At 52.9% G+C, this 23,292-nt stretch overlaps 1 protein-coding gene across 1 annotated transcript; it reads right to left on the reverse strand.

Annotated features, from left to right (window-relative positions):
- Window positions 1-1,616: 1,616 nt before the first annotated feature.
- Window positions 1,617-13,099, reverse strand: LRCOL1 (leucine rich colipase like 1). Its single transcript, XM_045366824.2, has 8 exons — window positions 12,906-13,099; window positions 7,491-7,608; window positions 5,815-5,940; window positions 5,566-5,691; window positions 5,358-5,480; window positions 4,649-4,772; window positions 3,481-3,560; window positions 1,617-1,700 (listed from the first exon to the last, which is right to left on the reverse strand). The coding sequence occupies exons 2-8, from the start codon at window positions 7,593-7,595 to the stop codon at window positions 1,617-1,619; spliced, it is 768 nt and encodes a 255-aa protein (XP_045222759.1). The 5' UTR covers window positions 7,596-7,608; window positions 12,906-13,099.
- Between the last annotated feature and the right edge of the window lie 10,193 nt (window positions 13,100-23,292).

Genomic DNA, 23,292 nt, shown 5'->3' on the forward strand with positions numbered 1-23,292 from the left:
TCAATCTCCTGACCTCATGATCCATCCACCTTGGCCTCCCAAAGTGTTGGGATTACAGGTGTGAGCCACTGTGCCTGGCCCTTTCTTTTCTTTCCTTTCTTTCTTTTTTTTTTTCTTCTCGAAGGGCCTTGCTCTGTTGCCAGGCTGGCTGGAGGGCAGTGGTACAATCATAGCTCACTGTAGCCTCGACCTCCTGGGCTCAAGTGATCCTCCTGCCTCAGCCTCCCTAGTAGCTGGGACCACAGGTGCGCACCACCACACCCAGCTAAGTTTGGTATTTTTGGTAGAGATGGAATCTCGGTATGTTGCCAAGGCTGGTCTCAAACCCCTGGGCTCAAGCAGTCCTCCCACCTCAGCCTCCTGAAGTGCTGGGACCTACACTTCTTCCAGATGCTTTCAAGTTTGATGTGTTACATTTACCTATTCTGTTCTTTTAAAAATTATCATTTTGTTAGAACTTGAGGATGAGTGGTCAAAATAACAACGATCATTTTGCAGCGTATCTGGTTTGTTCTACTAGGGTGGAAAGCAAGGGTTTCTCAGTATTTCACTATAAGCACTGTCTCAGCCTTCTTGGACTGCCCTGCGGAACCCCAGAGACCCAGCAGCTAAAACAATGACATTGAGATCTGAGTGCCAGCAGGACGAGCTCCACGAGGGCCCCCTCTGGGTTGCAGGCAGCTGCCTTCCCAGGGAGTCCTGCCCCGGCAGGTGGGCAGGGCAGGGGGAGCTGGCACGCTCGCTCTGTGGTCTCTTTTTTCTCACAGTGTGTGACTGTTTACCACCGCGGTCACCTGGAGCCTCTTATTACAAGGGCGTGAATTCCCTTCTCACAAGGCCCCTCACGGCCTCATCAAAACCTCAGTCACCTCCCAGAACCCCACTCCAGTCCCGTCACACTGGGGCTCTGGGCTTGAACCCATGAATGTGAGGACACACTCAGTCCACAGCAAGGCCATGTCCCCAAGGAGCAGAGGTGGACTCCAGCCACACATTGGCCAGGCAGCAGCTGGGAGAGGGTGCCCGTGCGGAAAGAACGGACAGGCGGACTCAGGCACGGTGGCATCTGATGCTCACTTTCACGATGTTGTTTCGTTTTGTAATTTTCTTAGACTTCCAAATTCATAGTGAAGTTGACCCAACATGACAGGAAACAGGATTCGAGGGGTTTGAACAGAGTGGGGGGATCGTCCGTATCCTGGGGCCGACAGCCTCACACTGATGGATGGTTCTGGAACTGCTCACAGGCAGCCCCTCTGCCATGGTGGACGAAGCTGGGGCTTCCTGGTCCATTCACTCCCCTGGCTGGGAGGACCCAGAGGTGCCTCCCTCTAGCGTACAGTGCCGCTGGCCCCGCCATGGGCCCCTGGCCTCAACCCAGAGAGCTTCTCCAAACCAGTGGCTGTGGCCCCACCATCTCCCGAGCGCCAGGCAGGGAACCCCTTCTGCATCCACCCTGGGCTCACTTTGCTCCTCCTGGAACCAGCGCGCAACCCCTCACCTTAGACACCCCCGTCCCCATGTTGGTGTGGCGTCTGCCCTCAGCTGACTCTGACAAACACACGGTCAATGTTTCTGTGAAGTTTGGGAAAATAAGATCTTTTCACTGTACTGGGTCAAGACCTGTCTCCACTCGGCACGGCCCCCGTGCACTTCTGGTATCTCTGCGGGAAGAGGGGCGCCAAGCAGCCAGGAGCTACCTGTGGGGAAGGCGAGTTGAGGAAGCTTTTCCCTAGTGTTGCTGGGCTCACCCCCGTGGGAATGGCCCCCGTGCCCTGGCTTACCTCTGTGGGGACGGCCCCCATGCCCTGGCTTACCTCTGTGGGGACGGCCCACAAACCCCAGCTCACCCGCATAGGGACGGCCCCCATGCTGGGCTCACTCACCTGACATCAACAAGAAGGCGGGGGCCTGATGGTGTCTCCAATATGTCCTGTTTGAAGATTCCGGATCTAGACGCTGGGGTGTGGGGACGGTGTCAGACAGGTAGAGGTGTGTGTGTGGAAAATTCAGTTCTCAGAAGCTTCTAATCAGGATAGAGATTTGCTTTGACTTCTTATGGGAATCGCTTGACGGCGGCTGTGTCTGTCGCCCACACACGCCCCAGGAGGTTCATACCTGAGCAACTCTTATCCACAGAAAACGTGGCTCAGCCCCCTCAGTGGGAAGATTAAGCTGATTTTCCATTCTCCCATAGAAAACGTTACCAAATTGTCATTTTGTAAAAGTAATCCGAGGCTGTGAGGTCAGGAACTTTAGGGTAAAAAACGTGCCGTGTGATTCTGTCTGTGATGCTTCCTGTGTGGGCCTCCGATTCTGTGTGTGATGCTTTCTGTGTGAGCTTCCAATTCTGTCTGTGATGCTGCCTGTGTGAGCTTCCTACACTCATGGTGTGCTGGGTCTTTCACTGTAAGTATGTTCAGTTTTAGGCCTAACAGTGTGTTCATAATGTCATATGCCTTTTCTTAAGGAAGTTGCCAAAACGATGTAACTTCAGGGTGTGCAGAGTCGACCGCGGCCAGGTGCTCCTGCCCCACAAGTCTCTCCAGGGGGAGCCTCAGATAGTCCTGCAGTTGCAGAGATGGAGATTGTTTATAATTACTTAGGAAAGGAAGACCCACGTGCTGGGGAAGGACTGGGAACAAGACAAAAACAAATACACTACAGCCCAGGCTGAAAATGGCAGGGACAGGGTGGGCTGGGGATGGAGGCATTTCGGGGAACGTCAAGCAGATGGAATCAGAAATCAAACGAAGCAGAGGGACCCACTCCCCCAACACCCCCCAGCCTCCCCCACCACCACACAGAGCCCAGGGCTGCCCTCGGGAGTCAGCAGCCAGAAGAGTTCTTGGCCTGAACCAGGGATCCCCCGAGGGGAAGGCAAGTGACCACAGAAGCTCAGCTGGGGCCAGGGGAAGGAGAAAGGGACTGGGCTTGCATCCCGGACGTGGGTGCCTATGTGCTGAGCACTGACCGTGCCAGGGACAGGGAGGGAGCGATTTTCACCTGCAGTGTCCACACGGGCTTGCACCCGTTTATTCGACACCCCTGTGGTGGTGGGAGGTGACAGCAAACCCGAGGCTCTGGCCCTGGCCTTGCCTCCCACAGCACGGCCTGTGCCTCCCCAGGCTTCCCAGGAGGCCGCTCTGGCACTGACCCAGTAGACACCACCTCTCTGTGACCTCCAGGTTTCCTCCAGATTTTACGCTTTTATTATTCAAAACACAGAAGGGGTGAGACACGGCTACTCGGTCCTCCAGGAGCCTTTATTGATGTTTAACAATCAGGTTACATGTCCCAGTGCCTGGGATTTGTTCTCAGACACTTCGTGCCACCAGGCTGGTCATTGCCTTTCAGTTCCCACAGATTTTCAGAGCTCCAGAAACAGCAGCAGGAACAGTGAGCGAAGCTTCCACTGGAGCCAGCCCCAGAGCAACGGGGTCCGGTGTGAACATCCCAGGGCCCAGGTCGGTCCCTCACACCCAGGTTGGAGCTCACGTCACTGAAGGAGAAGGCAAAGCTGGGGCAACGTGCAGGGGACAGGCCAAAGCTGAGGAAACCTGCGGGGGACGGGCCCCGAAGCTGAGGAAACGCACGGGGGAAGGGCCGGAAGCTGAGGAAACGCGCGGGGGACGGGGCCCGAGGCTGAGGAAACGCGCGGGGGCCGGGGCCCGAGGCTGAGGAAACGCGCGGGGGCCGGGCCCCGAGGCTGAGGAGACGCGCGGGGGACGGGGCCCGAGGCTGAGGAGACGCGCGGGGGACGGGGCCCGAGGCTGAGGAGACGCGCGGGGGACGGGCTGGAAGCTGAGGAAACGCGCGGGGCACTGGCCGGAAGCTGAGGAGACGCGCGGGGCACTGGCCGGAAGCTGAGGAGACGCGCGGGGGACGGGCCCCGAAGCTGACGAGACGCGCGGGGGACCGGCCGGAAGCTGAGGAGACGCGCGGGGGACGGGGCCCGAAGCTGAGGAGACGCGCGGGGGACGGGCCCCGCAGCTGAGGAGACGCGCGGGGGACGGGCCGGAGGCTGAGGAGACGCGCGGGGGACGGGGCCGGAGGCTGAGGAGACGCGCGGGGGACGGGGCCCGAGGCTGAGGAGACGCGCGGGGCACTGGCCGGAGGCTGAGGAGACGCGCGGGGCACTGGCCCCGAAGCTGAGGAGACGCGCGGGGGACCGGCCGGAAGCTGAGGAGACGCGCGGGGGACGGGGCCCGAAGCTGAGGAGACGCGCGGGGGACGGGGCCCGAAGCTGAGGAGACGCGCGGGGGACGGGGCCCGAAGCTGAGGAGACGCGCGGGGGACGGGGCCCGAAGCTGAGGAGACGCGCGGGGGACGGGGCCCGAAGCTGAGGAGACGCGCGGGGGACGGGGCCCGAAGCTGAGGAGACGCGCGGGGGACGGGGCCCGAAGCTGAGGAGACGCGCGGGGGACGGGGCCCGAAGCTGAGGAGACGCGCGGGGGACGGGGCCCGAAGCTGAGGAGACGCGCGGGGGACGGGGCCCGAAGCTGAGGAGACGCGCGGGGGACGGGGCCCGAAGCTGAGGAGACGCGCGGGGGACGCGCCGTGAAGCCGCTGCGGAAGGAGGACGTGAACGCCTGTGGCTGGGACACAGCATCTCCCGACGCCAGCCTCGTGGGGGCCGGGACAGCACCCGGAGGCCGACGCCCACGCTCAGCGCCCGAGAGGGACGCCCACGAGCAGCGCCACACGCCCGGGGCTGCTCCCAGCGCCCACGACGGGGCCCGGTGGTACCGAGGGCTGTGAACAAGCTTCACCTGTGGGGACCGGGACCCTTTCACCCCACATGGGAGCTTTGGGCTCCAGCAAACACACTTGCGCCCCACAGCGTTTGCGCCGCTGGCAGCCTGGCCCTTCCCCTGACCCCAGGGCTCAGCAGAGTCGGAGCCTGCACCGCAAGGCTTATCCCATGGATTTCTCGTCAGGGAAAACCACAGCAGCGGTCAGGGGGAGGGAGGGGAGAAGCGAGGACCCTCTTCCTTCAGGGCTCGTTCCCTCTCTGGCCTGAAGACGTTCAACCTCGGCTCCTACGAGGGGCTGGTCCTGGGTCCCCCTCCCCGCAGCCCCGCAGGCTCTGACAGTCTCTGACTGGGCACCCGTGCCCTGCGGGGCCTGGTGGGCTCAGTGCCAGCCCAGGAGCCTTCTCTGTGGCCCTCACTTTATGAGATGGGTGGTGAAGCGCCAGCCTTTCCGAGCTGGGGTGCCTGAGTGCTCTGCCCGCCCCATGAGTTCAGAGCCCACCTCTCACGGCCCCGGACCTGGCCCAGTTGCTGGGTTTCTGTGTGACTTCCCTGTTACGGCCAGGGGAGGGCCTGGAGGCTGAGCCCCCACCCGGGACTCACCAGGGGCAGGCACTGGGCCAGGATCCCGGTGCGGGGCATGCAGCGGAAGGGGCTGTCCTCCCTCAGCTGGATGCAGCACTGGCTGCTACACTCCTGGTGGCTGCTGCAGAAGTTGCCGTTGGGCTGGGGAGGCAGCCAGGCAGTGGTCGTGGAGAGGGGCCATCTCCTGCTACCCCTGCTCCATCCGCCCCAGGTGCCCGCAGCTCACCTTGCGCCAGGGCACACACTGCAGGAAGATGGTTTGGGATGTGCAGAACTCCTGCGGGCTCTTGTTGTTGCGGACGCAGCAGCTGCTCTGGCACTCTGAGTTGTCTGAGCATCTGTACCCGTTGGGCTATGGGACAGGAGACGCCTCATCCCTGCACCCACCATCCACTCCCTGGCTCTTCCGGGGCAGGTGGGAGGGGGCCACAAGCAGTTTCGCTCCTCTGCCCCCCACCCCCCGCATGCACCTCACCTTCTTCCAGGGCAGGCACTGCAGGAGGATGGTCTTAGGGGTGCAGAGCGTGTGTGGGTCCAGGCTGTTGGTGGTACAGCAGTTGCTCTGGCACTCGTCATGGCTCCTGCATGGCTCCCCGATGACCTGAAATGCCACTCACCAGCTCGCTCACCTGTTCCTGGGCAGGGCCTGCAGACCCAGTACTCAGGAAGGGCCTCCCGTCTCTCTGGCTCCTCTGTGTCATCATCCTTCAAACTTGGGTTCCCTGAGAAGTTTCTGGAACAAACCCAGACTGCCGTGGCTCTGGCAGGTCAGTGCTAGGGGCCCAGGGCTGAGAAAGGGAATGTCTACCGTGAGCCATGCGGAAGAGGGTAAACCAAGGCACTGAGGGCAAGGATGCAGCAGCAGAGCATGGGCGAAGCTCTCGGGCCGGCCCAGTGCCTGGCATTTTACAGGAGAAGAAACAAGCTCAGGAAGGGCGAGCACGGCGCCCGGGATCACACAGCCAGCAGAGGCGAGCTGACAGCCAGGCCTGCCCCCCCGTGCCAAGGCTTGTAGCCACCCCCCACCCACACACACAGAAGGCACCACCGTGTGTGCGACCTCTGGTCTTGCTTGCTCAAGAGTGTTGTGGATGAGGCTATGTCTACTGACGTTACTGCATTCGACCCTAAAACTGAGAGAATTTTAAGATAACAATAGGAATCCCATTGCCTGTTAACATAAATAACAACCTTATTAAAAGTGGGTATATTTTCTGGCCAGGCGCAATGGCTCATGCCTGTAATCTCAGTACTTTGGGAGGCCGAGGCCAGTGGATCACCTGAGGTCAGGAGTTCAAGAACAGCCTGATCAACATGGTGAAACCCCATCTCTACTAAAAATACAAAATTTAGCCAAGCGTGGTGGCGGGAGCCTGTAAGCCGAGCTACTCAGGAGGCGGACGCAGGAGAATCGCCTGAACTGGGAAGGTGGAGGTTTCAGTGAGCTGAGATCGCACCACTGCACTCCAGCCTGGGCAATGGGGCGAGGCTTCATCACACACACACACAAATTTAAAAAGTAATAAAATAAAAAAGAAAAATGGGTATATTTCAAAAAACAGAAGTGTGCACCAGTGCAGCTCCCACGCGGCTCTGCTCCTTCCTGCCTGGTTGACCGTGGCCGTAGTGGCCCCAGTGCTGCTCCTGGTGCTGGGGTCACCATCCCATAGCCTCAAATGTGCTTAGGCAGCACAGCTGGGGGTGTGGCCAGGAGAGCGAGTGTGGCCTCCGGGAGGGTTTCATCCAGGAAGACGCTTTGTGTCGCTTTGAGAGCCTCTTTTTTTTTTTTTCGAGACAGAGTCTTGCTCTGTTGCCCAGGCTGGAGTGCTGTGGCCGGATCTCAGCTCACTGCAAGCTCCGCCTCCTGGGTTCACGCCATTCTCTCGCCTCAGCCTCCCGAGCAGCTGGGATTACAGGCGCCCACCACGGCTGGCTAGTTTTTGTATTTTTAGTGGAGACAGGGTTTCACCATGTTAGCTAGGATGGTCTCGATCTCCTGACCTCATGATCCGCCCATCTCAGCCTCCCAAAGTGCTGGGATTACAGGCGTGAGCCACTGCGCCCGGCCTTGAGAGCCTCTTGACGGAAGGTGGCAGCCCCTGCGGGCAGGTGGCAGCCCCTGCAGGGGCATCAGGGGCCGCTGGCACCCACCTTATGGGACAGGTTCATCTGCTGCTTCTGCAGCCCATACCCCACCAAGGACCCCAGCGGCAGCAGCAGCAGCAGTAGCAGCATCGTCCACCCTGGGCCAGCCATTGGGCACGTGGACCTGCGGAGACCCAGGATTGTGCTGCTTGGCGCCTAGCACTGGCATCCCTACTCCCTTCCCGCTCCTTTCTCTTGCAAGACAGACTTTAAAAAACATAATGGACTTTATTTTCTTTCTTTTTTCTTTTTTTTTTGAGACGGAGTCTCACTCTGCTGCCCAGGCTGGAGTGCAGTGGCCAGATCTCGGCTCACTGCAAGCTCTGCCTCCCGGGTTCACGCCATTCTCCTGCCTCAGCCTCCTGAGTAGCTGGGACTACAGGCGCCCGCCACCTCGCCCGGCTAGTTTTTTGTATTTTTTAGTAGAGACGGGGTTTCACCGTGTTAACCAGGATGGTCTCGATCTCCCGACCTCGTGATCCGCCCGTCTCGGCCTCCCAAAGTGCTGGGATTACAGGCTTGAGCCACCGCGCCCGGCGGACTTTATTTTCTACAGCAGTTTTAGGTTTACAGAAAAAGTGCAGACAATATAATTCTCATATGTCACCCTCTTTCCCCTGCCTCAGTTTCCCCTATTATAATGCTGCACTCGTGTGACGCATCTGTCACCATTGATAGACCCACAGGGACGCGCCGTCATCACCTGACATCCACAGCTCACACGAGGTCGCTCGGTGTGTGCCTGCTGCGGGTTTGGGTGAGTGCGTTCTCACGGAATCACCGTTTCAGTATCCTGCAGAGGGGACACTGAATGCCCTAAAAACCCACTGTACCCTCCCCAGCTGCTGGCAGCCACTGAGCTTTTCACTGTCTCCTTGGTTTTGCCTTTTCCGGAATCCTGTTTGGATGGAATCGGTCTTAGCCTTCTCGGGTCGGCTTATTTCACTGAGTAAAGTGCAATTTAAGGTTCCTCTGTGGCTTTTCGTGGCATAAAGACCCATTTCTTTTTAGCACTGCATGGAAAATGGATTTAACACATCAAGGCAAAACGTGAAAAATGGATTTTGAAGAACCCTTTTCCCAGTGGACGATGGTGCCCCTGATGAATTTGAACGTGAGCACCTGCTGTGAGCGTGAGCAGGAGCCTCAGCCTGGGGTCCCTCCTGGAGGGGCCCTTGCTGCCCAGTCACGCAGCAGTGCGGGCATCAGATGAGGCAGTGGCATCGCCCTGCGTGTGTTTGGTGGCCCAGCCATGCTCACTGTGAGCCCCACGCCCGGACAGCGCCGCCCCCGCCACAGTGACCAGCCCAGGACAGGGTGGACAGCAGGAACCCTTCCTTGGGACTTTTCCAGCAGGGCCCAGACCGGAGACATCATTAGGAGAGTATCTCTTTTCCTCCCAGGTTCCAAAGCCATACGGGAAAACCCAGTAGGCTCCACAAATCGTGAGAAGTGACTGGAGAGTCCAGACCAAGATCAACATAAAATTCAAAACGATTTCTCCATGATGGCCATAAATAACCAGAAAATAGAAAACGAACACCACTCACACTAACAAGATAAACCATTCGTTATGTAAGATGAAGGGCAAATATGAAGTCCACACAAAGAAAGTCCACCCTCGGCCTTCCCCTCGGCTCCCTCACCCCATGCTGTGAGATCACTGATCACTCATGGCTGCGCTGGGGCTGGGCAGGGTCTCTCTGTCTCTGTCTCTCCCTGTCTCTCTATCTCTGTCTCTTTCCTTCTCTGTCTCTGTCTGCCTCTGTCTCTCTGTCTCTGTCTCTCTCTGTCTCTCCCTCTCTCTCTTTTTGTCTCTCTGTCTCTCCCTCTCTCTGTCTCTTTCTGTCTCTGTCTCTCTTTGTTTCTGTCTCTCTGTCTCTCCCTCTCTCTGTCTCTCTGTCTCTCCCTCTCTCTGTCTCTCTCTGTCTCTCCCTCTCTCTCCCTCTGTCTCTCTGTGTCTGTCTCTATCTCTCCCTCTCTCTGTCTCTCCCTCTCTCTCCCTCTCTCTGTCTCTTTATGTCTCTCCCTCTCTGTCTCTCCCTCTCTCTGTCTCTGTCTCTCTCCCTCTCTCTGTCTCTCCCTCTCTCTGTCTCTCTCTGTCTCCCTGTCTCTGTCTCTCTCTGTCTTTCCCTCTCTCTGTTTCTGTCTTTCTCATCTCTGTCTCTCCCTCTCTCTGTCTCTGTCTCTTGAATCCCCTTGATTATTATTTTTCTTAAATTCCTCATATCTCACGTGCATTCAGGGGAAAGGTGGAGCTCTGGCCACAGCCTATAGCCGCCTGCTGGGGAAGCCACAGCAGGTCAGGGCTCGGTCAGTGACCCCACTTCCAACTCAAGACCAGTCAGAGGAACCCAAATATGGATACCCACCTCCCCCATCCCCATCGCAGGGGCAGCCCAGCCCCAGCAGTGTCCTCAGCACATGAGCAGTCCCTGCACCCACACCTCTACCTGCAGCTGGGCAGCCTCCCCGCTCCCAGCACTCCCTCCTGTCTTCCCTGCCACTATGTCAGCATCACAAAGTGAGGAACTGATTTTGCCTCCCTCACAGGAAGTAAAAGGTCAAAGGTCTCAGATGCCCCTCTCACCTGATCCTGGAGCCCTGATCCCAGACAAATGAGTCATGTCAACACTTTCCAAGATGAATGACCACATCCCCAGCCATCGGGCAAGCTTAGTAAGCCGTGTTTCCGGTCATATCCAGCCTATTCAATATAACTTTGTTTAGAGACAGGGCCTTGCTCTGTTGCCCAGGCTGGAGTGCAGTGGAACAATCGCAGCTTGCTGCAGCCTCAACCTCCTGGGCTCGAGTGATCCTCCCAACTCAGCCTCTGAGTAGCTGGAATGACAGGTGTGAGCCACTGTGCCCGTTCTAAATATAATTTTTAATGTAACTACATAAAAGCTAAATTGAATCACAACTATAACTTTTTTTTTTTTTTTTTTTTTTTTTGAGATGGAGTCTCGCTCTGTCACCCAGGCTGGAGTGCAGTGGCGCGATTTCAGCTTACTGCAAACTCCGCCTCCTGGGTTCACGTCATTCTCCTGCCTCAGCCTCCCGAGTAGCTGGGACCACAGGCACTCGCCACCATGCCCGGCTAATTTTTTTTTGTTTTTAGTAGAGACGGGGTTTCACTGTGTTAGCCAGGTTGGTCTTGATCTCCTGACCTCGTGATTCACCTGTCTCAGCCTCCCAAAGTGTTGGGATTACAGGTGTGAGCCACTATGCCCGGCCTATAACTTTTTTAAATTTGAAGTTTACAGTATCTTTCCTGTACTTGGAACCAGGAAAAACATTTTTCTGGTCTCAAACCTTTTCACAGGCCCTTGCAAAGTTCACAGCCCTCGTTTCCAAATGGAGCACGATGTGCCCGACAGATCAAAGGGCCCTGCTCAGCCCAGGAACAGGCAGCTGCCTGTGCTGGGAAAGTCCAGTGTCTAAAAGGTCACAGGTCACACCGTTTGCAGCAGCGTTTTTCACGACGGCCAGAGGGTGGACGAATGTGTTACGTAACCCCTGCCCCGAATGTGGTATGTATGTGCAATGGGACGTCAGTGGCCCTGGAAATGGAAGGCAGCTCGGACCCGGAGGCCACACAGTCACCCTGAGGACCTGATGCTGAGGGAATGAGCCCCTCACAGAAGTTCAGATACCATTTGAGCCCATGCGTGAGGTCCCCAGGGTCGTCAAACCCACAGAGACAGGCAGTGCAATGGTGGTGCCCGGGGCGGGTGGGGTGCCCAGGGCGGGTGGGGTGGATGTTGGTGTTTAACGGGGTCGGTTGACATTTGGGAAGATATAAAGCTCTGCAGATGGATGGCAGTGGCAGCTACACTGCGTCAACCTGCTTCATGCCACTGAACTGTGCACTTAAAAATCATTAACATGGCCTGGGTGCGGTGGCTCATGCCTCTAATCCCAGCACTTCGGGAGGCCAAGGCTGGCGATCACCTGAGGTTGGGAGTTCAAAACCAGCCTGACCAACATGGTGAAACCCGTCTCTACTAAAAACACAAAATTAGCCGGGTATGGTGGCTCATCCCTGTAGTCCCAGCTACTTAGGAGGCCAAGGCAGGAGAATTGCTTGAACACTGGAGGCAGAGGTTGCTGTGAGCTGAGATCGTGCCACTGCACTCCAGCCTGGGCAACAGAGTGAGACTCCATCTCAAAAAAAACAAAATTGTTAAAATGATCAACTTTATGTTAAATGCATTTTACCACAATAAAAGCAAAGGTCACAGGCCGACCTCATGAGTGCCCTGGAGGTGCTGTTACCCCTGGGATGGAAGCTCATTCTTTTCTTTTCTTTTTTTTGAGACAGAGTCTGGCGCTGTCGCCCAGGCTGGAGTGCAGTGGCACGATCTCAGCTCACTCCTAGCTCCGCCTCCCGGGTTCACCCCATTCTCCTGCCTCAGCCTCCTGAGTAGCTGGGACTACAGGCGCCCGCCACAGTGCTCGGCTAATTTTTTGTGTTTTTAGTAGAAATGGGATTTCACCGTGTTAGCCAGGATGGTCTCCATCTCCTCACCTTGTAATCCGCCCGCCTCAGCCTCCCAAAGTGCTGGGATTACAGGAGTGAGCCACCGTGCCCGGCCGGAAGCTCATGATTTTCAAATGTTCTATATACATGGGGGTCTCTATTCCCGGATATTTGCTTAAAAATCTCTTGGGGCTGGGCGCGGTGGCTCAAGCCTGTAATCCCAGCACTTTGGGAGGCCGAGACGGGCGGATCACGAGGTCAGGAGATCGAGACCATCCTGGCTAACACGGTGAAACCCCACCTCTACTAAAAATACAAGAAAATTAGCCGGGCGAGGTGGCGGGCGCCTGTAGTCCCAGCTACTCGGGAGGCTGAGGCAGGAGAATGGCGTGAACCCAGGGGGGCGGAGCTTGCAGTGAGCCGAGATCGCGCCACTGCACTCCAGCCTGGGGCACAGAGCAAGACTACGTCTCAAAAATAAAAAAAAAAATCTCTTGGATCAGACACTTCTTCAGTTTTTCTTATAGTTATCAATATCTAGTTTGTTTCCATAGTAGTTCAATCTGCTAAGTAAAAAGCTTGATGCTAAATCTTGTCAAAGACATTACAGATCCCCATAAATCATCTGCGAAACCACAGCTTTCATGTTTTGAGCATAAGCTCCTGGGGCTGGTGCTATAACCCCTGTCCCGACTCTTCTGAGTTTCAAGGGCCCAGGAGGGCCGGGCTGGGCACCCAGCAGGTGGAGTCATCCCCACAGGGCACCCCGACCAAGGGCAGAGCTGGCTCCGCTGCAGGGTCGATCCTGGGCTCTGGGTCGTGCACGTGTCCTGTTGACACCCAGAGGACAGGACGTGTGAGTGACTCGTGAGATTGGGCCTCCCTTGCTGAAAACTTCCCTGGTGGCTGACAGCTGCTTGGACATGCAGCGGCCCTACCTTTTTCCGTCAGGCCCCAGCGGCCCCTCTGTGTAGAGGTGAGACAGGCCAGGCTGCAGCTTCTCGATGAGACGCCCCAAAGCAGAGAAGTACCCAGAGCAGGGACCTGGCAGCCCAGCAGCACCCTGGGCACAATCGCAGCCCTGCCTCTTCCTTCTCCTTCTTGTTCCCTCCTTTGGTCCCAGGAGGAAGACGCTCATCTCCCCGCATGAGAGGCTGAGTGTAGGCGTCTGGACAGGGGCCAGTCCTAGGCGGCTACTGACTCCGGACCACAAAGAAGCTGGAAGCCGCAGCTCCACCTCTGCAGCCGGTTGCTGGGACAGTCAGGGCTTGATTTCTCTGTGTTCTGCCCCCACTTCCAACTCAGGACCAACCAGAGGACGCCAAACATGTCCTCTCACCAACTACTGGACACCTCACTCTCCATCAGCTGCCCCTGCCTTCCCCACAACACCACCACCACCACCCTAATCGGCGGACCTGTGCCCCGCCCCCTGCCTGCCGATCTCAGAGTGGGGCGCTCCCAAGCTCTGAACTCAGAGCCTGGCCTTGCTCTCGTCTGGGTGGTCTTTATTTATCTCTACATTCATCTGCTTATGCAGTAAACATGTAATGGGCTGTTTACTCGTTATTTATTTGTGATCAACCATGTGCCAGGCACCGTGGCAGGCTCGGCAGGGGAGGAGGCTGTGCCCTGGTGTCAACTTGGCACTCTCCGTCCAGTGTGAGAGCTGGGCCTGGCAACAAACACACTGTGCAGAGTGTGGTGGGTGTCGTTAGGGGCACAGCGGAGGTGCCAGGGGGACAACGCGCAGCAGGGATGTCACAGAGACACCAGCACGACACCTGCTGCCAGGAGCCTGGTCCAGTGGGGATGGGAAAGCAGGAGAGCATCAAGCACGGGGAGCACAGCCCAGTGTCTGGGGAGCGGAGGCAGGGAAAGTGGAGAGGGCAGGGACAGCCCAGGGGGACACTAGAGAGGGCGGGGAGGTGCCAGCCCTGGAGCTCCAGTGCCAGTCATGCTTCCCTTTTGAATGCTGAGGCCATTAAAGGGGTCTCGGGTGAGAACCACAGGTAGGATTTGGAAGCTCCTGGGTGCATGGTGGCGTCTGTAATGGGCAGGGAGAGGCTGGAAGTGAGAGGACCCACGCCATAGTGTGCATGCCCAGCCAGAAGGGAAGGGAGGCTGAGGCAGGGCTGGGGGGACGAGGAGCAGAGAGAGAGGCAGGAAAGAGCAGTGAGGATGCTGAGGGGTATGAATATGGGGAGTCAGGGTAGGGATTCAGAGTGAGCCCTGGCCTCTGGCAACAGGAACGAGGGGTACATGTACCCAGTCTAATGCAGCACCTCCACTGTTGACCACCAGAAAACAAAGCACTCAAAACTCAGTAGCCCAAAAACATGACTTGTGATGGTTGCTCTGTCTGTGGGTTGACTGTGCTCAGCTGGGCGGTTCTCACACGTGTTGCTCAGGCATCAGCTTTCAGGTAGCAGCTAGGCTGCCGAAAATTATCTGAAGACTCAACAGGGCTGTGTCCAAGATGGCTCCTTCACTCCTGCATCTGGCACCTGGAGGGACTGATGGGCTGGGAGCCCATCAACTCTTGTCCTCTTCACATGGCCCCCATGTGGGTTACAGAGGCTTCCTTACAACACGATGGCCCCAGGGTAGCTAGTGCCTTCCCCAGAGCAAGAGTCCCCGGAGGATCTGCAAGGCTTCTTCTGACCTACCCAGAGGTCACACAGCATCACCTCTACTGCATTCTATTGGCCAAAAGTGAGACCCAGAGATAGCTCAGGATCCATGTGGGAGGAAATAAATGGAGAACTACCTAAGCCAGGGCTGTGTGCCTGAGTTGTCAGTGGAAGCCAAAGAGTCAGCAAACATCCTCACCCAGGGGAAGCATGTAGGGTGGGAAGCAAAGTGAGGCAGGGAAGGATGGGGAGGGGAGGGCAGGGGAGCAAGTTTTTTGGAGTGATGAAAATATCCTAAATTTACATCATGGTGGAGTTTGCACAATCCTGCAATTATACTAATAACAATGAAGATACACTTTAAATGGGTGAATTGTATATGTGAATTATATCTCAGATATGCTATAAAATTTTTTAGAGAGAAAGGCTTTAAATGAATGAAAATAAATCTGTTAGTGTATAGAAAATGTCCAGAACAGGCAAATCCATAGAAACAGAAAGTAGATTAGTGGGAAACAACCTAAATGTCTGTTGATGGATGAATGATGGATAAAGCATGGTGTGTCCAGGCAACATAATACTGTTCAGCCTTAAAAAAGAAGAGACTGCTGCCATATGCAACAACATGGGTGCCCCTTGAGGGCAGTATGCTGTGAAACAGGCCGGGCACAGAAACACAAATGCTGCATGATTCCACTTGCATGAAGAATCTAAAATAATTAAACGTGGCCAGGCGTGGTGGCTCACACCTGTCATTCCAACACTTTGGGAGGCCAGAGAGGGTGGATCATTTGAGTCCAGGAGTTCAAGACATGGTAAACCCTGTCTCTACAAAACATACAAAAATAAGAAATTAGCTGGGTGTGGTGGTGCATGCCTATAGTCCCAGCCACTCGGGAGACTGAGGTGGGAGGATTGCCTGAATCCAGGAAGCGGAGGTTGCAGTGAGCCAAGATGGTACCATTGCTCTCTAGTCTGGGTGACAGAGTGAGACTCTGTCTCAAAAAAGAACGAAAGAAAGAAAGAAAACATAACTGATTTTTATGTATTTATATTGTATCCTGAAACCTCTCTGAACTTAATAGTTCTAACAGTTTCCAGTGGATTCCTTAGGGTTTTCCTTATACAATATCATCTCATCTGCATATAGAGATGATCTTCTTTTGCAGGTTTTCTCAATTTGTCACCTACTTGTTATAACTAGAATTTCAAAAATATTGAATAGAAGTGGCAAGAGAGGACACTTTTGTCTTACTCCTGAGTGCAGGGAAAAAGCATTTATTCTCTTCACCATTCCAAATTATGTCAACCAGACCAGGCGGAGTGGCTCACACCTGTAATCCCAGCAGCGGCCAAGAGCCCTCTTTTAAGAGCCTTTAAGAAAGGCCATGCTGGCCGGGCGCGGTGGCTCAGCCTGTAATCCCAGCACTTTGGGAAGCCGAAGTGGGTGGATCACCTGAGGTCTGGAGTTCGAGACCAGCTTGACCAACATGGAGAAACCCTGTCTCTACTGAAAATACAAGATTATCCGGGCATAGTGGTGCATACCTGTAATCCCAGCTACTTGGTTGGCTGAGGCAGGAGAATAGCTTGAACCTGGGAGGTGGAGGTTGCGGTGGGCCGAGATTACACCATTTTACTCCACCCTGGGCAACAAGAGCGAAACTCTGCCTCAAAAAAAAAAAAAAATTATGTCAACTGGGCACAGTGGCTCACACCTATAATCCCAGCACTTTGGGAAAGCAAGGTGGGAGATCGCTTGAGCCCAGGAATTCAAGACCAGCGTAGGTAACATAGGGAGATAAATAAATAATTAGCCAGACATGGTGTCTGATGCCTGTAGTCTCAGCTACTCAGGAGACTGAGGCAAGAGTATCGCTTGAGCCCAGAAGGTGGAAGTGGCAGTGAGCCAAGATCGCACCACCACACTCCAGCCGGGGTGACAGAGTCAAATACTATCTCAAAAAAAAAAAAAATTATGTTGTCACTTGAGCACAGAGGCTCATGCCTGTAATCCCAGAACTTTTGGAGGCCAAGGTGAGATCACTTGAGCCCAGGAGTTCGAGACCAGGCTGATGGACAACACAATGAGACCCATCTCCACGAAACATTTAAAAAGTAGCCTAGCATGGTGGCTTGTGCCTGTGGTCCCAACTACTCAGGAGGATGAGGTGGGAGGATCACTGGAGCCCTGGAGGTCAAGGCTGCAGTGAGCTAGGATTGCACCACTGCAGCCTGGGCAACAGAGAGAGATCCTATCTCAAAAATTATGAAAAAAAAAATGATGTTGTCAAACTCATAGAAGTGGAGGGTAGAATGGGGGTTGCCAGAGGCTGCAGAGAGGGTGAAAGAGAGTTGCTCCTGAACAGGTATAAAGTTTCAGTTTCCGTTATGCAAAATGAGTATGTTCTAGGTCTGCTATACAACATCACACTTGTAGTTAACAATACTGTATTGTTCAGTTAAAATTTTGTTAAAAGGGTGGATCTCATGTTAAATGTTTTATTACAATAAAAAATAAATTTTAGGAAGAAAGTTGTTAACTGAGATTTTTTTGCAGATATCCTTTAACAGGTTGAGGAAGTTCCTTTCTGTTCCTAATTTGCTAAGTGTTTTTGAAGGGGTGTTGGGTTTTGTCAAATGCTTTTCCTGCATCTATTGAGATGATCATGTGGGTTTTGCCTTTTATTTTATTCCTATGGTGTATGATGTGATTAATTGGGGATATTAAACCAACCTTCATTCTTGGGATAAATCCTACTTGGATATGGTGTGTAATCCTTTTTATGTTGCTGAATTTGGTTTGCAAATATTGCGTTGAGAATTTGTGCATCTGTAAGTGATATTGGTCTATATTTTTCTTATTTTTCTTTTTCTTTTTCTTTTTTTTTTTTTTTTTTTTGAGGCAGAGTCTTCACACTGTCGCCCAGGCTGGAGTGCAGTGGCGCTATCTCGGCTCACTGCAAGCTCCGCCTCCCGGGTTCCCACCATTCTCCTGCCTCAGCCTCCCGAGTAGCTGGGACTACAGGTGCCTGCCACCGCGCCCGGCTAATTTTTTGTATTTTAGTAGAGACAGGGTTTCACCATGTTAGCCGGGATGGTCTTGATCCTGACCTCGTGATCCACCCGCCTCGGCCTCCCAAAGTGCAGGGATTACAGGTGTGAGCCACCGTGCCCGGCCATTTTTCTTTCCTTGTGATGTCTTGTCTTTTTTTTCTTCAGGGTAATACTGACCTCACACAATGAGTTAAGAAGTATTCTTTCCTCTTCCAACTCTTCTAACTTTAAAAGTTAGAACTTTTAAAAGTTAACATTTAAAGAAAAATTAACACTATTTTTAAACTCTTCCAAAGAAATTCACAAGGGAACATTTCCTAACTGATTTTATGAGGCCAATATCAGTATACCCTGATAGCAAAGCCAGACACAGGTATTACAAGAAAAGAAAACTATATGTTATGTATAAAAATCTTCAACAAAATAATAGCAAACTGGGCCGGGCACAGTGGCGCACGTCTGTAATCCCAGCACTTTGGGAGGCTGAGGTGGGTGGATCACAATGTCAGGAGTTGGAGATCAGCCTGGCCAATGTGGTGAAACCCCGTCTCTACTAAAAATACAAAAATTAGCCGGGCGTGGTGGCACACACCTGTAATCCCAGCTACTTGGGAGGCTGAGGCAGGAAAATTGCTTGAACCCAGCAGGAGGAGGCTGCAGTGAGCTGAGATCGCGCCACTGCACTCCAGCCTGGTCGACAGAGCAAGACCTTGCCTCAAGGAAAAAAAATCCCACACCTAACATCATACGTGATAGTATGATGCTTAAAGCTTTCCCCCTAATGCCAGGAACAAGACAAGGATGTCCACTTTCACCACTGCTAGCCAATAATGTACTGGAACTCTAGACAGAGTAATCAGACAAGACAAAGAAATAAAGGAACTCAAATTGGAAAGAAATAAGTTAAACTATTTTTATTCACAAATGACATAATCCCACATCTAGAAAATTCCAAAGAATCTATAAAACAAGAAACTTACCAGAAGTAAAAAACAAATTCAGCAAAGTTGCAGCATAAAGATTCAATACACAAAAGTCAGCTGTATTCCTAAACACCAGCAATGAATAATCTTAAAATAAAATTAAGAAAATAATTCTTTTTTTTTTTTGAGACGGAGTCTCGCTTTGTCACCCAGGCTGGGGTGCAGTGGCCGGATCTCAGCTCACTGCAAGCTCCGCCTCCCAGGTTCACGCCATTCTCCTGCCTCAGCCTCCCACGTAGCTGGGACTACAGGCGCCCACCACCTCGCCCGGCTAGTTTTTTGTATTTTTAGTAGAGACGGGGTTCCACCGTGTTAGCCAGGATGAAGAAAATAATACTTTTTTTTTTTTTTTTTTGAGACGGAGTCTCGCTCTGTCGCCCAGGCTGGAGTGCAGTGGCCGGATCTCAGCTCACTGCAAGCTCCGCCTCCCGGGTTCCCGCCATTCTCCTGCCTCAGCCTCCCGAGTAGCTGGGACCACAGGCGCCGCCACCTCGCCCGGCTAGTTTTTTGTATTTTTAGTAGAGACGAGGTTTCACCGTGGTCTCGATTTCCTGACCTTGTGATCCGCCCGCCTCGGCCTCCCAAAGTGCTGGGATTACAGGCGTGAGCCACCGCGCCTGGCCGAAGAAAATAATTCTAAAGTGTCCAAAAAAAATAAAGCATCTAGTATTTAACAAGAAATTTGGCCGGGCGCGGTGGCTCAAGCCTGTAATCCCAGCACTTTGGGAGGCCGAGGCGGGCGGATCACGAGGTCAGGAGATCGAGACCATCCTGGCTAACACGGTGAAACCCCGTCTCTACTAAAAATACAAAAAGAAATTAGCCGGGCGTGGTGGCGGGCGCCTGTAGTCCCAGCTACTCCGGAGGCTGAGGCAGGAGAATGGCGTGAACCCGGGAGGCGGAGCTTGTAGTGAGCCGAGATCGCGCCACTGCACTCCAGTCTGGGCGACAGAGCGAGACTCCGTCTCAAAAAAAAAAAAAAGAAAAAAAAAAAAAAAGAAATTTAACCAGAGATAAGAGAGTTGTACACTGAAAACTACAAAACATCGCTGAGAGAAATTAAAGACTTGAATAAATGAAATGCCATCCCATGCTTATGGATTGAAAGACTTAAATATTGTTAAGATGGCAATATTACCCAAAACATATTACAGATTCAAGGCAATCCCTACGAAAATTCCAATGGCCTTTTCTGCAGAAATGGTAAGACTAATCTTAAAATTCATATAGAATGGAAAGGGGCAATGAATAGCCAAAGCAAGCTTGAAAAAGAACAGGTCAGGCACATGATTGTTATCCCAGAGCTTTGGGAGGCTGAGGCAAGGAGGATCACCAGAGCCCAGGAATTCAAGACCAGCCAGGGTAACATGGCAAAACCCCATCTCCACAAAAAATACTGAAATCAGCCGGCCGTGGTAGCATGCACCTGTAGTCCCAGCTACTTGGGAGGCTGAGGTGGGAGGATCACTGGAGCCTGGGAAGTTGAGGCTGCAGTGAGCTGAGATCGTGCCACTGCGCTCCAGCCTGGGTGACAGAATGAGACACTGACTAAAAAAAATAAAAAACAAAAAGAAGAACAAAGGTGGAGAACTCACACCTTGCAGCCTTAAAACTTACTGTAGCACTACAGTCATCAAGACCGTGTGTTACTGGTATAAGGACATCTACATAAGCAGAACTGAATGTCCAGAAATAAACTCTACATCAGTTTTAGTTCATCTGGTGTTGCTATAACAGACACCTGAGACTGGGTAGTTTATAAAGAAGTGAATTTTATTTGGCTTACGAATCTGGTGACTGGAAAAGTTAAGACTGGGCATCTGCATCTGATGAGGTCTGCAAGCTGCAGACAACAAGGTCGGGTTGGCCACGAAGCCCAAGATGTTCTCCAATTTATGAATTAGTTTAGAATTCCACACAACCAGCACCTCACTACCACCAAGAGTGAGGCCCCAAGAATTCCAGTGGAAACTTTCTTCAGTGAAAACTAACTTATCTTCATTGATTTCAAGGCTGCTGCTAATTTCGGTTGTTGACTGCTTTGGCCTCTGTTTATGGGAGGTATCCTGGGTGGGAACTGTCAGGGGAAGCTACTTGGAAGGCAGGAGTGAGCGAGACCAAATTGCAAGATTCAAACCAGTGAGGAGGCTCAACACGGGAAGCAAAGTCTCCAGACCCAGCAGAGGCTTTCGAGGGCTGGAAAAGGGCGCCACCTGGTGGCATCTGAGCAGAAGTCAGTGACACGTTTTCACCCGTATGTCCATCCTGCTCCCAGCAGGTGCAGTGGGAAAGCTACGTAGGAAGTCCCTTTACAGTGTGCTGTGAGGATGTGTAACCACATTTAATGGAAAGGGACCTCACTGGACTCAATCCAGTGACATCACACACGCCATGTCTCACACCCACAGAGAGAACCCCCAGGTCTTGAGTATGGGATGCCGGGCCTCATCTACCTTCTGAAGGCGTCGCTCAGGCACACTTTCATATGAGTAGTGTTTGGGTTAATTGGAAAGGTCAGGACACTGTTTCAGCGGGTATAGGAAAGTGACAGCAGTGGTGTCTGGAACACAAAGGAGAGTGCATGTGTCCACTCTCCCCTGGGACATGCAGGGACGCTCTCCACTCTTTCCTGGGAGTTCCAGGGTGACTGTCATCGTGAAGAATGACAGGGATTGACATAGTTTCCTGGTTTTTGGCATTAACCCACAAACCCAACAAGCACTCTGGGTTTTTCCTAGAGCATAAGCCTTAGCTAAAGTCATCCACATATTACGGTCCTGTGGATTTTCCTGTAACGAAAAGGAAAAGATTCAAACAGCAGGAAATAAGGGGCTGGGGGGAGGCTATGGCTTTCATGATGGTGGAGAAGTGTCAACTCATGATCTTGGAAAAGCTGTCCACACTTAGGATGCCGTCTGCTTCTGGGGAAAACTTCCCTGGTTAGCTTTACCTTAAGGTCTCCAAAAGGTGTACGGTTCCAAGAATCTGGAGGGGTCTTTTTGAGTTTGGGGTTAACCTATTTTTCTAAAAAATGCACAAGTTCTGGGTCCATAGTTCTTACACACAAAATTCGCAAGAGTCCCAGAAGGTGGCACGCAGACTCCTTGGACTCAGACAAACCCGAACCAAAAGGGACCTACTTGAGGCCTCTAACAATGGAGTTAAGTTTTGGATCCAATTCAATCCTGGACCCATTCCAGTCTAAGAATTGCTCAAGGCTGGGCACGGTGGCTCATGCCTGTAATCCCAGCACTTTGGGAGGCCGAGGTGGGCGGATTGCCTGAGCTCAGGAGTTTGAGACCAGCCTGGGCAACACAGTGAAACCCTGTCTCTACTAAAACACACAAAAAATTAGCTGGGCACAGTGGTATGTGCCTGTAATCCCAGCTACTTGGGAGGCTGAGACAGGAGAATTACTTGAACCTGGGAGGCAGAGGTTGCAGTGAGCTGACATCTCGCCACTGTACTCCAGCCTGGGCAACAGAGCAAGACTCCATCTCAAAAAAAAAAAAAAAAAAAGAAAAGAAAAGAAAGAATTGGTCAAAGCAGAGGGCTTAAAACACATGTTCATAGAGCACAAATCCAGCAGAGAGAACTCACCTGATTCTAGATGCTTTGAGAGATCAGCAGGCACACAGGCCCTTCAGTGCTCCTAGCGGGTGGCTGGAGGTCTACTTCAGATCCCACTTCTGACACCAAACTGTTAAAAACTTTGGACAAATTAAATTTAAGAGTTTGTGTGCGTGTGTGTGTGTGTGTGTGACAGAGTCTCACTCTGTTGTGCAAGCTGGAGTGCAGTGGCACAATCTTGGTTCACTACAACCTCCACCACCCAGATTCCAGTGATTCTCCTGCCTCAGCCTCCCGAGTAGCTGGGATTACAGGTGCCACGACACCAGGCTAACTTTTGTGTTTTTAATGGAGACGAGGTTTTGCCATGTTGGCCAGGCTGGTCTTGAACTCCTGATCACAAGTGATCCACCCACCTTGGCCTCCCAAAGTGCTGGGATTACAGGCACGAGCCACTGCATCCAGCCAACAGAGTTTAACTGAGCAAAACACAACTCCACAACTCATGAGTTGGGCAGCACTCAGAACCAGTGAGGGAGGTTTGAGAGCTCCACTCTGTAATGTGGACAGGGAGTTTTTATAGACAGAACACAGAAGTGAGATACAAAAAAAAAAAATCACAATTAGTTTGATTTTGTTACAGCTTGAGGTGCTTGCCTTATATGGACATGAGCAGATCAGTTGGCAGCCTGTGATTGGCTGAGACCTAGCTATTTGTTCCAAAATATACTCCTAAGTTAGGCTTTCAGTTTGTTTCTGTGGTACATTAGGTTGCAGTTTGTTGTTACCTAGAAACTCAAGGCGCAGAGGCAGCCTGTTAATTGAGTTAATTTAACAGTTCAAATAAATACTTACACACCAGTGTTTATAACAGCGCTATTCACAGGGTTAGTTTGAAAGCAATCTAAATGCCTTCTTTGTACAGCCTAGACGTTTCTCTTGGCCGCAAGGAAGAGTGAGGCCCTCACACATGCTGCAATGTGGATGAACCTTGAAAACATGCTCAGTGAATGAAGCCAGACAGAAAAGGCATTAACCCAGAAACAAATATTGCATTTCCTTGATACGGAATATCCAGAACA

The sequence above is a fragment of the Macaca fascicularis genome, chromosome 11 (assembly GCF_037993035.2).
Source record: "Macaca fascicularis isolate 582-1 chromosome 11, T2T-MFA8v1.1".
Classification (NCBI taxonomy): Eukaryota; Metazoa; Chordata; class Mammalia; order Primates; family Cercopithecidae; genus Macaca; species Macaca fascicularis.

What these genes read in the sequence shown, in the direction of transcription:
- LRCOL1 (XM_045366824.2), bottom strand. Translation starts at nt 7,595, where the DNA reads ATGGCTGGCCCAGGGTGGACGATGCTGCTACTGCTGCTGCTGCTGCCG. An exon ending in AGATGAACCTGTCCCATAAG is followed by an intron (nt 5,941 to 7,490) that starts GTGGGTGCCAGC and finishes GTGGCATTTCAG; the next exon opens with GTCATCGGGGAGCCATGCAG. An exon ending in GCGTGGGCGTCGGCCTCCGG is followed by an intron (nt 3,561 to 4,648) that starts GTGCTGTCCCGG and finishes CGTCCCCCGCAG; the next exon opens with GTTTCCTCAGCTTTGGCCTG.